Genomic DNA, 13851 nt, shown 5'->3' with positions numbered 1-13851 from the left:
AAACACATTTTAATAGACATTTTATAGACATTCCATTGTTGTTTTAAAACTATTAATATATTACTTAGAAAGTATTGGTTTGCACAAAACAATTCAAAAACAAATGGAAGATTTTAAGTTTAATGTTAACCTCATTGTGATGTATTGGCATCTTTCTGCCAAACACACTGTTAGAGGAAAAAATATTGTTTTACCTTAATAATTAAACAAAAATATTAATCAAAATAAAATTTCAAATAGTTTTCATCTGAATTCTTGTGCTTGTCTCTGTTTACTGCTGAGGAGCAGTCATGATCACTTCTCCAGAAGACACCACAACCTTAGTATCATTCTTCTGGTCCACTGCCTTGGTATCTCTCTCTGCACACAGATAAGCAAATAGTCTTATTTGGGAAATGTTTTGTTTGTGAATTTTTAGATATTTCTTTTAACAAGAAATAACCTACTTCCTTTTCTGTGACATGCTGGTTCACAGCTGACTCCTGGTCCTGACGCGCACACAGCTGCGCTACAGTGAACGTATATCTAAACCAGAATAAACACATTATTCATTTAACTATTTTAGAGATGTTTCTTTCTGATTGTTGTATTTATTACCTTTTCATGTAAGGGTCCCGTGGTGCTGTGATCTATAAAGGTTAACATTTTAAAAACGAAACGTCTGTAGTGGGTTGGATACTGCAAACCAGATGAGGCATCTACTGGAACCAATGAGGAAATGTAACGATCATCTGAGTTAGGACATCTGGATGGAAAAAAGTTAAAATTTAGGAAAATTATTGATTATATCATCAATACACCAACATGACGAATAGTACTCTGATATCTGAGCTACATTTAAATTTCTCATATAATTTTTTAATGAAAAGTGTCAGAAACACTAATTCATTTATGTTCCGTGTTTCTAATGTGACTGTCAAGGTTGTTCATCAACCATAAATTGTTTTATGGACCAATTTGTAGATGTGGTTTTAAAAAGGCTGCATGGTGGTACAGTTGGTAGCACTGTTTCCTTGTAACTAGAAGGTTAAAAGTTTAACAAACAGCTGCAAACTGTCTGCAGAGTTAGCATGTTCCTGCCATACTTGCTCTGGTTCTTCAATAGATGAAAAAAAATGTATATGAACTGTGACTGTCTATGTTAATAGTTTTATGTCTTGTTTGTCTTTATGTCCAGGGTGTGCCCTGCTTCTTTCCTGTTGAAAGACAGGGATAGTAGTGTATAATATGTATACATTTGAACAAACTAATTTTAGGAAATTACTTTTCAGCAATTTCATCTCTAACTATATGATGATTGCCAGTGAAAAATTATAAGGTGAATTTAATTACCCATTTATCAGAATGTCCCACTGGGGGAAGCTGTGTGGGATGGGGCCTGTTGTTGCCCAACAGCGTCCAAGAGTCAGAACAAGTGCAGGATCTGTCTTGTCCAGGAGCTCAACTTCCACATAAACTGGATCTCTCAATACTTTAGTCACAGGATAGTCTGAGTCCACATAGTAAGAGGTGTAGGCTGCTGCCACTGTGGGACCAAAGCCACAAGTTATTGTGACACCAAACATTGTGAAATGATCAACAAACGGCATCTCTACTTGGTCGGCACATACTGACCTTCATTACAACCCTTGGTACTGCATTGGCCACTGGCCAGCCTTATTTCAACATTGATGGGTCCAAGAGCAGCAATCGGCAGAGGGGGTCCAAGTACGTCTACTTCAAGTATCAAGGTTTCAACTGAAGTACCAATGTACTTACATTGGAAAAGCAGTCTAAACGAGAACTGATGTTATGTTATTTAATCTCTGTTTTTGTTCTGAAAAATCTTTACTACTATGTTTTACTTACTCATAGCTGCTGTCCCAAGTGATAGCACCATAAGCCCCAAATTTCACTTCAAGCAAAGACATCATCCTATTTTGATAGATTATAGCATTGGGCTCTTCCTACCAAAAAAAAAAAAAGAAATAAAATCAAGTTTGCTTGTTGATTTTGAAAATTGTTGTTATTGGTAAGAATAAACAAATATATTAGAATATTACCATGACAATGGTGCCACAGGCAGTAACAGGAAAGAAGTAAACAGCAAAAATTGAATTAGTGTGAGCAGCTTTACAGCTTTGACCATGTCCCAACAATCCAATGGATTCAAGGTCAATATGGGGTAGAGTGACATCCTTAGCCACAACGACAATAAATTGGCCATCCTTGGTACATTGGACTGTCACTGGTGGAGGAAATAAAATAGCACGTTGAGGTAAAACACCTTCGACTAGAATAATAATGCAGCTGTAAACAATTTCATGTGTTTGAAAGTAGCTCTCAGAAAAATTTAAAATTGCTGTAATAAACAGTGAGGTTTTTCTGAGTCCTTTATCGACGTTACTTACCTCCTTTTCCGAAGTAGCACCGCTGGCCATCAAAGCAGCAATCCCTGGCCTCACAGTCAGTAGCAGAGATATCAGCAACTCCACAAGGAATTCTGGCATTCTGTGGGACATCACAGCTTGACTGGATCTGAGGGTAGTAGGAAGGTGTCTGAGGGTTCTGAGCATATTGAGGGTATTGAGGCATTGATGGTATTTGAGGATTCTGAGGCAGTTGAGGGTTCTGAAGAGGTTGAGGGTTCTGAGGCTTTGAAGGCATTTGAGGTTGAGGGTACTGAGGAGGTGCTGGAAGTTGGGGGTTCTTGGGAAGTTGAGGGTATTGAGGATTTGAAGGTATTTGTGGATTCTGAGGCAGTTGAGGATACTGAGGAGTTTGAGGGTACTGAGGCTTTGAAGGTGTTTGAGGTTTAGGGTACTGGGGAGGTCCAGGAATCTGAGGGTTTTTAGGAAGTTGAGGGTACTGAGGAGGCTGGGGTACCTGAGGCTTTGAGGGTATTTGAGGCTGAGGGTACTGAGGAGGTCCAGGAATCTGAGGGTTTTTAGGAAGTTGAGGGTACTGAGGAGGTTGGGGATTCTGAGGCTTTGACGGTACCTGAGGATTCTGAGGAAGTGGAGGATACTGAGGAGGCTGAGGGTACTGAGGATTTGATGGTGTTTGTGGGTTCTGCGGCAGTTGGGGGTATTGAGGAGGTTGGGGATTCTGAGGCTTTGATGGTACCTGAGGATTCTGAGGAAGTGGAGGATACTGAGGAGGCTGAGGGTACTGAGGATTTGATGGTACTTGAGGATTCTGAGGCAGTTGAGGGTACTGAGGCTTTGAGGGTATTGGAGGTTGAGGGTACTGAGGAGGTCCAGGAATCTGAGGGTTTTTAGGAAGTTGAGGGTACTGAGGAGGTTGGGGGTTCTGAGGCTTTGATGGTTCCTGAGGATTCTGAGGAAGTGGAGGATACTGAAGAGGTTGAGGGTGCTGAGGATTTGATGGTGTTTGTGGATTCTGAGGCAGTTGAGGGTACTGAGGAGGTTGCGGGTACTGAGGCTTTGATGGTATCTGAGGACTCTGAGGAAGTTGAGGTACCTGAGGCTTTGAGGGTATTTGAGGCTGAGGGTACTGGGGAGGTGCTGGAAGTTGAGGGTTCTTAGGAAATTGAGGGTACTGATGATTTGATGGTATTTGTGGATTCTGAGGAAGTTGAGGATTCTGAGGAAGTTGGGGGTACTGAGGCTTTGATGGTACCTGAGGATTCTGAGGAAGTTGGGGCACCTGAGGCTTTGAGGGTATTGGAGGTTGAGGGTACTGAGGAGGTGCAGGAAGTTGATGGTTTTTAGGAAGCTGAGGGTACTGAGGATGTTGGGGTTTCTGAGGCTTTGATGGTACCTGAGGATTCTGAGGAAGTGGAGGATACTGAGGAGGCTGAGGGTACTGAGGATTTGATGGTGTTTGTGGTTTCTGAGGCAGTTGAGGGTATTGAGGAGGTTGGGGGTTCTGAGGCTTTGATGGTACCTGAGGATTCTGAGGAAGTGGAGGATACTGAGGAGGTTGAGGGTACTGAGGATTTGATGGTATCTGACGATTCTGAGGAAGTTGAGGATTCTGAGGAAGTTGGGGTTCCTGAGGCTTTGAGGGTATTTGAGGCTGAGGGTACTGGGGAGGTGCAGGAAGTTGAGGGTTCTTGGGAAGTTGAGGGTACTGAGGATTTGATGGTATTTGTGGATTCTGAGGCAGTTGAGGGTACTGAGGCTTTGATGGTACCTGAGGATTCTGAGGAAGTTGGGGTACCTGAGGCTTTGATGGTATTTGAGGCTGAGGGTACTGGGGAGGTGCAGGAAGTTGAGGGTACTGAGGAGGTTGGGGGTTCTGAGGCTTTGATGGTACCTGAGGATTCTGAGGAAGTGGAGGATATTGAGGAGTTTGAGGGTACTGAGGATTTGATGGTATCTGAGGATTCTGAGGAAGTTGGGGTTCCTGAGGCTTTGAGGGTTTTTGAGGCTGAGGGTACTGAGGGGAGGTGAGGGGAGGTGCAGGAAGTTGAGGGTTCTTGGGAAGTTGAGGGTACTGAGGATTTGATGGTAATTGTGGATTCTGAGGCAGTTGAGGGTACTGAGGCTTTGATGGTACTTGAGGATTCTGAGGAAATTGAGGATTCTGAGGAATTTGGGGCATTTGTGGCTTTGAGGGTATTGGAGGTTGAGGGTACTGAGGAGGTGCAGGAATCTGAGGGTTTTTAGGAAGTTGAGGGTACTGAGGAGGTTGGGGGTTCTGAGGCTTTGATGGTGTTTGTGGATTCTGAGGCAGTTGAGGGTACTGAGGAGGTTGCGGGTACTGAGGCTTTGGTGGTATCTGAGGATTCTGAGGAAGTTGAGGTACCTGAGGCTTTGAGGGTATTTGAGGCTGAGGGTACTGGGGAGGTGCTGGAAGTTGAGGGTTCTTGGGAAATTGAGAGTACTGAGGATTTGATGGTATTTGTGGATTCTGAGGAAGTTGAGGATTCTGAGGAAATTGGGGGTACTGAGGCTTTGATGGTACCTGAGGATTCTGAGGAAGTTGAGGATTCTGAGGAAGTTGGGGCACCTGAGGCTTTGAGGGTATTGGAGATTGAGGGTACTGAGGAGGTGCAGGAAGTTGAGGGTTTTTAGGAAGCTGAGGGTACTGAGGATGTTGGGGGTTCTGAGGCTTTGATGGTACCTGAGGATTCTGAGGAAGTGGAGGATACTGAGGAGGCTGAGGGTACTGAGGATTTGATGGTGTTTGTGGTTTCTGAGGCAGTTGAGGGTATTGAGGAGGTTGGGGGTTCTGAGGCTTTGATGGTACCTGAGGATTCTGAGGAAGTGGAGGATACTGAGGAGGTTGAGGGTACTGAGGATTTGATGGTATCTGAGGATTCTGAGGAAGTTGGGGTTTCTGAGGCTTTGAGGGTATTTGAGGCTGAGGGTACTGGGGAGGTGCAGGAAGTTGAGGGTTCTTGGGAAGTTGAGGGTACTGAGGATTTGATGGTATTTGTGGATTCTGAGGCAGTTGAGGGTACTGAGGCTTTGATGGTACCTGAGGATTCTGAGGAAGTTGGGGTACTTGAGGCTTTGATGATATTTGAGGCTGAGGGTACTGGGGAGGTGCAGGAAGTTGAGGGTACTGAGGAGGTTGGGGGTTCTGAGGCTTTGATGGTACCTGAGGATTCTGAGGAAGTGGAGGATACTGAGGAGGTTGAGGGTACTGAGGATTTGATGGTATCTGAGGATTCTGAGGAAGTTGGGGTTCTTGAGGCTTTGAGGGTATTTGAGGCTGAGGGTACTGGGGAGGTGCAGGAAGTTGAGGGTTCTTGGGAAGTTGAGGGTACTGAGGATTTGATGGTAATTGTGGATTCTGAGGCAGTTGAGGGTACTGAGGCTTTGATGGTACTTGAGGATTCTGAGAAAATTGAGGATTCTGAGGAAGCTGGGGCATTTGTGGCTTTGAGGGTATTGGAGGTTGAGGGTACTGAGGAGGTGCAGGAAGTTGAGGATTTTTAGGAAGTTGAGGGTACTGAGGAGGTTGGGGGTTCTGAGGCTTTGATGGTACCTGAGGATTCTGAGGAAGTGGAGGATATTGAGGAGGTTGAGGGTACAGAGGATTTGTTGGTAATTGTGGATTCTTAGGCAGCTGAGGGTACTGAGGAGGTTGAGGTAACTGAGGATTTGAAGACGTTTGAGGTTGAGGGTATTGAGGAAGCCCTGGAAATGTTTTTTTCTGATGAAGCTGATGGTTCGGAGGCTGTGATGGTATCTGCAGATTCTGAGGAAGTTGAGTGTCTTGAGGAGGATGAGGAGGTGAAGAAGGTTGAGGGTTCTGAGAAGGTTGAGAATATTGAGACTTTGAAAGTGTTTGAAGGTAAGGACATTGGTCTTTTGAAACTGTCTGATGCGCAGCACCCTCAGGGTTTGAAGGTGTTTGAGGTTGAGGGTTCTCGGGTTCCTGAGGATGCCGAAACACTGGAGGCCAAGGGTATTGGGGCTTTGGTTGTGTTTGAGGCCCAGGGTATGGAGACAATTGTGGTGGAAAAGAAATGGGAATCTTAGGGTTTGAAGGTATTTTACCTCCCTGAGGAGACGGTGGATTCTCAGGAATTTTAGGATGCTGAGAATGTTGGGGGTTTTGTGGATGCGGTGGGTAGTGTGAACCCAGAAGGTAATAAGGATCTTCAGGCTCCTTCTGAGAAGCTTGAGAAAGTGGACCACCCTTGGTCTGAGCCTCTGTTTCTTTCTGCGCTAAGCAACATAGAAGAGCCAGTGCGGCAAAACAGGTGATACTCCAGTGAGTTGCCATGGTCGCAGCTATTTGGCCTCATTAGTCCCCCTGAGTATAGTTTGTATCTGCTGCTGAATTTATTTCTTACCAGACCCGAAACCCCACCTCTGTGGCAAAATAATCATTACCCACTTTAGAGAAAGGGGAGAATTAGCTCATGTTCTCTTTTTACTTGATTCAAAGAAAAGATTTGAAAAAATTTTCAGCAATAGGGCTTGTTTAAACAAATCAGTTCACTGTTATCATTTAGATATTTATTAACAAGTCCCAACCTTTGGGTCACAAAAACCTTCTAAAGGTCTTCATAACCTCAAAACAACCTGTAACCCTAAGTTATATTAGTCACATAAGATTTACTTCACCAGAACAAATGCCAGACAAGATAATTTCTTTTCTTTTCAAAATTGGCCTTGATGACTGTATTATTGCAAGTCAGGTAGGACTTTTAATGTTTACTGCTGTTATATGAATGTATTGCAAACTTAATTCAGAAGTGAGTCCAGAAAGCTTGACCAACATAGACTATCCTAGACCTAAAGCCTTTCCAAACCTTGTAAACAGACACAATGTAAAACAGCAGCAGAATCAAAATGGATCAAAACTGCCAATAAAAGATGGGAATGGTTCTGAACATGCAGGGTATGGATTCACCAGTCAGTTTTAGTTTATTTGCAAAGTAATTTTCAAAAAACATAGTGCACCAGAGTGTTATACTCCAGAAAGTCAATAAAAATATTAAATAATGACAACAACATTGAAAATTATTAAACAAAAATACAAACTGAAATGAAACAGATGACAAAATCAAAAATAGAATGTAATGAAACACCATTTTGTTAAGATTTAAGAATCAGAAAATAGACAAAGTTAAAGGGTGAGCAGTTAAAGTTACAGAGGTGCAGTATAAGAACCATTCATTCAAAGGCTGATGAATACATGAAATTTTTACATTTTGATTTAAAGGTTAGAGATGAGGCAAATGTGAAGTCATAAGGAAGCTGATTCCATCTGTGTGCAGCATAGTAGCTAAAAGCAGCTTCACACTGTTTGGTTCTGACCCAGGTTCTACCAGCTGACGGTTTCCTAAGGATCTCAGAGCCCTGCTGGTCGTATACAGGAAAGACATCCGAGATGTATTTAAGCCCCATGCAAAAGAGTGATTTATAAACTAGTAGAAGTACTTTGAAATGGATTCTGAAGTTTACTGGTAACCAATGTATAGATTTAACAACCGGAGTGATTTGCTCGGTTCTCTTAGTTCTTAAGACTAGCAGCAGCGTTCTGAATAAACTGCTGTTGCTTCACAGCTTTTTATAAAGACCAGTCAAAAGACAACAGCATCTCCTGCTGGAGATGAATGCATGAATGAGTTTCTCTAGGTCTTGTCTGGACATGAGACCTCAGAATCATGCTATTTGATGAGGATGATAAAATGCTGATCTATTTACAGTATAGCCTTAATGTTACCAGTCAAGATGGGTGAGTCCATGAATGTTAGGTGACAGTGTGACGAAGATCTGTCAGGATTTTCTAATCGAAGCATTTTACCGTCTATTTTCTATCAGAAGCTAATGCAGGAGATAGGTGTGGGAAACAATTTTCACATTTTGCATGTTAACCTCAGAATGACCAATAATTTCCAAAAACAAGTAAGAAATGGTTTGTCAGTGAATGACCTTAAACACATCTGGCCATGTTTCTCTGTTTATCAGTGCATCAAGATTAAAATAACTACACATAAATGTGCATAAAATATACAACATTATGTAAAATGATAAAAGAAAATAGAAAAATGTAGAAAAAATGCTGGAAGTACTGCAGGGGTGTAAAAAATTATCTGGAACTCCCACTGGTGCTCTTCAGCCAAGGGATCCAGATGAATGTTAAGCAAAAAGAGGTCTGAGGCACTCGGGAGATAGAAAGTTAAAAAGCCTTTAATAATACATGGCTTAAATGGTTAAAAACTTTCTGCCAACGCGTTTCAGCCCAAAGGACCTTCGTCAGGGCTCAAAATGTTTTTAGGTCCTCTCACTTCCTTTTAAAGAAGGCCAATCAGTGACACCTGCTGAAGTTGGGCAGGTAGACAGCATCATGATTGGATGACCAGTATCTCACAAAAAAACTCTTACATTCTGAAAAAACCTATTATAAGGACAAATACTCACAAATGTTAAATTACCTCTGAGAACTGAGAAAAATGAAAAGTAAGTAAATACAAACTTAAAGACAAACAGTACAAATATAGTAAGAAAACAGAATTACAAAAACAGAATTACAAAAAAGGAGCAAAATCCAATTCTCCATTAAGGCCTGAAAATGTGTAGCTTTTAATGTATACATACAAAATGGTTCTCTGCAAGAGTTTTTTCAGCCTATCACCTCCTCTAATTGAATGTTTTATATGTTCAATCTCTGTAATTTTAAGAGAGTTGCAGCTTCCATGATTTGCATCTTTATAATGCAGTGCCATAGGGTATAGAGGATTACCAGATCTGATTGCTTGTTTGTGTTCTGCAAGTCTTTTAACTTACGTTTAGTTCTTCCAATATAGAAGTAGCCACATGGACATTCTAGTCTGTAGACCACAAATGAAGTATTGCAATTGATGAATGAACCAACGTTAAAGGTGCGTCCTGAGAAAATATCAGCAAAACAATTATTATTAGTCATGTTGTCACAATGAACACAGTTTCCACATTTATGCGGTTACCTTTTCGAGTTGAGAGCCAAGTTTTTTGTTGCTGTAGGAAGGTGACTTTGAACAAGCTGATCATTTAACGTTGGAGCTCGTCTGAAGCTGATAGTAGGAGTATCTATGGGAGAGATTCCCTAAGAGTACTGTCACTTTTTAGTAAGTCCCAGTTTTTTAATTCAATTCAATTCAAATTTATTTATATAGCGCCAAATCATGACAAGCGTCATCTCAAGGCACTTCACACAATAAACATTCCAATACAGGTCAATTCATTAAGCCAATCAGAAAAAAGTTTCCTATATAAGGAACCCAGCAAATTGCATCGAGCCACTGACTAGTGTCAGTGACTTTACACTAATCCTCATACTAAGCAAGCATGCAGCAACAGTGGAGAGGAAAACTTCCCTTTAACAGGAAGAAACCTCGAGAGGATCCTGGCTCAGTATAAGCAGCCATCCGCCACGACTCACTGGGGATCAAGAAGACTGAGCAGATCTAATCTTGTTGGCTTGATCACTGAATTGTGTCACAAAATAAACACCATCTGATCTTTGTTGATTCTTATGTTTAGGAACCAATAGTTGTTCTCTTGGAAGGCTTTTAGTCTTATTATACGCTTTGAGTATAGTTATTTGCTGGTAGCCTCTTGTTTTAAATCTCTGGCACATATCTGTAGCATTTTTTTCAAATTCTTCTTCTGTGTCACAAATATGTCCAAGTCTTTGAAACTGACCAGTAGGAATGTTGTTTATTAAGCATGATGGATGGAAGCTGTCTGCTCTAAGGATTGTTTTGCAGTGAGTTTGTTTTCTAAAAATAGAAGTGTGTAAATCTCCATTCACATTTTTTGAGATTTTCAGGTCTAGGAAATTAATTCCAAATGTGGAGAAATCTAAGCTACATTTCAAACTTTTGTTAGTATTGTTCATACTATGAATGAAATTGAAGTAGTTCTGATTCTGACCCAGACCACAGCAAAAATAATCCTAACCCTAACCCTAACCCATGCAGATCAAAAATGGGTGTTTTTGCATTGTATTATACACCAACATGTGTTGTGCAAGTCAGTGCTAAAAATCAACCATGTTACTGATGTTGTTACTAAAATAATAAGCTTCATCAGGGCGCGGGCAATGAATCACAGACAGTTTGTCGCTCTTTTGGAGGAGCATGAGACTGAGCATAGTGACATCGGCTACCACACAGCTGTCAGATGGCTCAGCCTGGGGAAAGTGCTGAAGAGGGTTTGGGACTTGAAAGCAGAGATTCGAGAGTTTTGCGAGAGGAAAGGCAAAGACATTCCAGAGCTCTCAGATGAGGATTGGTTGGCAGATTTTGCATTTGCTGTTGATGTGACTGCACTGATGAATGAACTGAACACCAAACTGCAAGGCAAGGGCCTTTTTGTTCATGAAATGCACAGCCTCGTGAAGGCCTTCATGAGAAAGCTGCAGTTTCTTTCAAGTCAACTGGAGAGCAACACTCTCACTGACATGCAAACCCTGAACGAAGTCACACCATCAGCTGATCACCTCAGCAGGCACTCATCCATGTTAGGAGCATTACATGGTGAGTTTTCAAGGCGTTTTGAAGATCTCAGAACAATCGAGGATGAAATGCACATGATTTCCTCTCCCTTTACCTGCAGTGTGGATAATGCACCCAGTGATGTGCAGCTGGAACTCATTGACCTGCAGTCTGATGCAGTACTGGCAGAGCACTTGAAGTCAGGATCTCTGCTGGATTTCTACTCTTCTCTTGAGGAGGAGAACTTTCCAAACCTGAGGAGACATGCTCAGAAGATGTTAGTTCTCTTCGGCTCTACCTACATTTGTGAACAAACAGTTTCAATGATGAAGTTTACAAAATCCAGGTATAGATCCTCTCTCACTGATGATCATTTGTCAGCTGTGCTTCGCATCTCCACCTCAGACATTCAACCTGACTTTGATGCACTTGTTTAAGCCCAGCAGAGACTAGATTTCTCTCACTGAATAAGAAAAAAATCACTTAAAAACACGAAATAAGGTGTTTGGACCACAAATGTAGGCAACTAGCAGTGAACTGAGACACTTTTTTTTAAAACCTCTTTCTCAGTTCAGTGATTTTATTTTACAGACAATACTGTGAGTCTGTAGAATGCTAAGAACCTCTTTCCAACAATATTTGAAACTCAAAATGTGTTTTGCAGTGAATGTGACTGAAACTGTTAACTAATATAAGTCACAAATGTTTAACAAAAACCAAATTCGCACACTTTGTTTACCATTGCCTTGGGAAATTCGAATAAATCACATTTTTGCAAGCCAACCTCACTTTTTCCTTTTTGCTCATTTATAACATATAGTCTACTCTTACCAGCTTGAAAAAACAATGGTATTTACTGCTTTTTATAAAGAAATACCATTAATATTATGCACAATTGACTTCAGCCTTTTGGCCTGGCCCTCCACAATATTTTCTGTTTCTCATGTGGCCCCATGGAAAAAATAATTGCCCACCCCTGCTCTAGAGCAACAAAACACTTGGCTCTCAACTCGAAAAGGTAACCATAAATGTGGAAACTGTGTTCATTGCGACAACATGACTAATACTAATTGTTTTGCTGATATTTTCTCAGGACGCACCTTTAACGTTGGTTCATTCATCAATTGCAATACTTCATTTGTGGTCTACAGACTAGAATGTCCATGTGGCTGCTTCTATATTGGGAGAACTAAACGTAAGTTAAAAGACTTGCAGAACACAAACAAGCAATCAGATCTGGTAATCCTCTATACCCTATGGCACTGCATTATAAAGATGCAGGAAGCTGCAACTCTCTTAAAATTACAGGGATTGAACATATAAAACATTCAATTAGAGGAGGTGATAGGCTGAAAAAACTCTTGCAAAGAGAACCATTTTGTATGTATACATTAAAAGCTACACATTTTCAGGTCTTAATGGAGAATTGGATTTTGTTCCTTTTTTGTAATTCTGTTTTTGTAATTATATGTTTTCTTACTATATTTGTACTGTTTGTCTTTAAGTTTGTATTTACTGTACTTACTTTTCCTGTTTCTCAATTCTCAGAGGTAATTTAACATTTGTGAGTATTTCTCCTTATAACAGGTTTTTTCAGAATGTAAGAGTTTTTTTGTGCGATACTGGTCATCCAGTCATGATGCTGTCTACCTGCCCAACTTCAGCAGGTGTCACTGATTGGCCTTCTTTACAAGGAAGTGAGACGACCTACTGTCACACAACCTCCCTCTCAGCCGTCAACCTCCTCTAGGGAGGCACCGCAGAGCCGCTCAGACTCCATTACCCAACATCCCTAGCGCCAGGCTTCCGTTTCACGTCACCCGCCAAATCTATATGGGGAGTGCCGCACAACGCCGGCTCACTCAGTCATCGTTCTCACCGAACTTAACCTAGAGTCCAAACCAGATCAGCTCAGATCACAAAGCCTGTTCAGATCAGACCAACCAGATCAGACCAGCCAGATCTCAGAATCCTGCCTGTTCGTACAGATCAGCTTCAGACCAGGAGTCGCCGTGTTCAGCTGTGTCACCATACAGCTGCGCACCCGGCTCCCAGATTAAACAGCGTGTCCATTCAACCTGGCGTCAGTCACTCCGCGCTTGGGTTAAAAGCCACGCCACATCCAAACTCTCGCCCAGCTCGAGTCACCCCGTTACAGGATGACTGAGTCCACAGTTAACCCAGCGGAGTTTGATAACCTGCGTGCTCAGGTCAACCGGATGGAAGTCACGGTGGAACGCCTGGCCGCCAAGGTGGATTCCATCGCCACGGTGGTTCTCCAGCTCTCTGCTGCGCAGCAGCAGCAGACCTCCAGAGACCGAGACCAACCTATATTCAGCCTCCCGGAGAAATGGGATGGAACGCATGGCTCACCTGAAGGACTGTTAGCCACGTTAGCCATGACGTTCGAATGTCAACCACACCGATATGCCACACCCCGCTCCCGGGTGGCGATGCTGGTCTCCCTCCTCACCGGCCGAGCTCAGGAGTGGGCAGCCGCTATGCACAATAAGAAATCGGAAGTCTGCAATGACTATGAGATGTTCGTGAATGAACTCAGGAGGGTTTTCGTTCCCCCCAGTGGCGAGACGTCAACGGAGACGCAACTCCTCCAGCTCCGGCAAGGAAACCAGACGGTAGCGCAGTACACGTCTCGGTTCCGGACCAAGGCGGCCAAGCTGAGATGGGGAGACGATGCGCTAAAGGCGATCTACCTGGAGGGGCTCTCCTCCCGCATCAGAGACGGGATGATCGGACGGGAGACCCCCGGGACCCTGGACGAGGCAGCCGACCTCGCTCTCCAAATGGATTTGCGCCTCTTTACGTGCCGACCTGCTGAGCCCGCGGCAGCGGCAACCAACGATCGGTCCCGCTCAGCAAGCCCACTCACTGATGAGCCCATGCAGCTGGGACACTTAAACCCAGAGGAGAGGGAGAGGCGCTATAAGGAGGGGCTATGCGCC

The 13851-nt window shown here is 42.8% G+C and overlaps 2 protein-coding genes across 3 annotated transcripts; one reads left to right on the top strand and one right to left on the bottom strand.

The window, feature by feature from the left end:
- Positions 1-221: 221 nt before the first annotated feature.
- LOC107388941 (nuclear receptor coactivator 6-like) lies at positions 222-6882 on the bottom strand. 2 transcript variants are annotated; one of them, XM_070550419.1, is made up of 8 exons: positions 2391-6882; positions 2043-2227; positions 1849-1946; positions 1615-1772; positions 1333-1525; positions 598-745; positions 447-525; positions 222-360 (listed from the first exon to the last, which is right to left on the bottom strand). In XM_070550419.1, the coding sequence occupies exons 1-8, from the start codon at positions 6682-6684 to the stop codon at positions 272-274; spliced, it is 5244 nt and encodes a 1747-aa protein (XP_070406520.1). In that variant the 5' UTR covers positions 6685-6882; the 3' UTR covers positions 222-271. The 2 variants fall into 2 exon arrangements, 1 of the variants encoding a protein (XP_070406520.1); XR_011520356.1 differs by lacking the exons at positions 222-360; positions 447-525; positions 598-745 and having other exon boundaries at positions 1387-1525; positions 1615-1783.
- A 3561-nt stretch (positions 6883-10443) lies between these two features.
- On the top strand, positions 10444-12684 carry LOC139069795 (general transcription factor II-I repeat domain-containing protein 2-like). The gene is made up of 3 exons (XM_070550755.1): positions 10444-11122; positions 11982-12127; positions 12553-12684. The coding sequence occupies exons 1-3, from the start codon at positions 10495-10497 to the stop codon at positions 12682-12684; spliced, it is 906 nt and encodes a 301-aa protein (XP_070406856.1). The 5' UTR covers positions 10444-10494.
- Positions 12685-13851: the final 1167 nt, after the last annotated feature.

This window comes from Nothobranchius furzeri, chromosome 4 (genome assembly GCF_043380555.1).
Source record: "Nothobranchius furzeri strain GRZ-AD chromosome 4, NfurGRZ-RIMD1, whole genome shotgun sequence".
NCBI lineage: Eukaryota > Metazoa > Chordata > Actinopteri > Cyprinodontiformes > Nothobranchiidae > Nothobranchius > Nothobranchius furzeri.
Note: the sequence above shows the minus strand (reverse complement) of the source record. Positions and strands in the feature narration are given on the sequence as shown.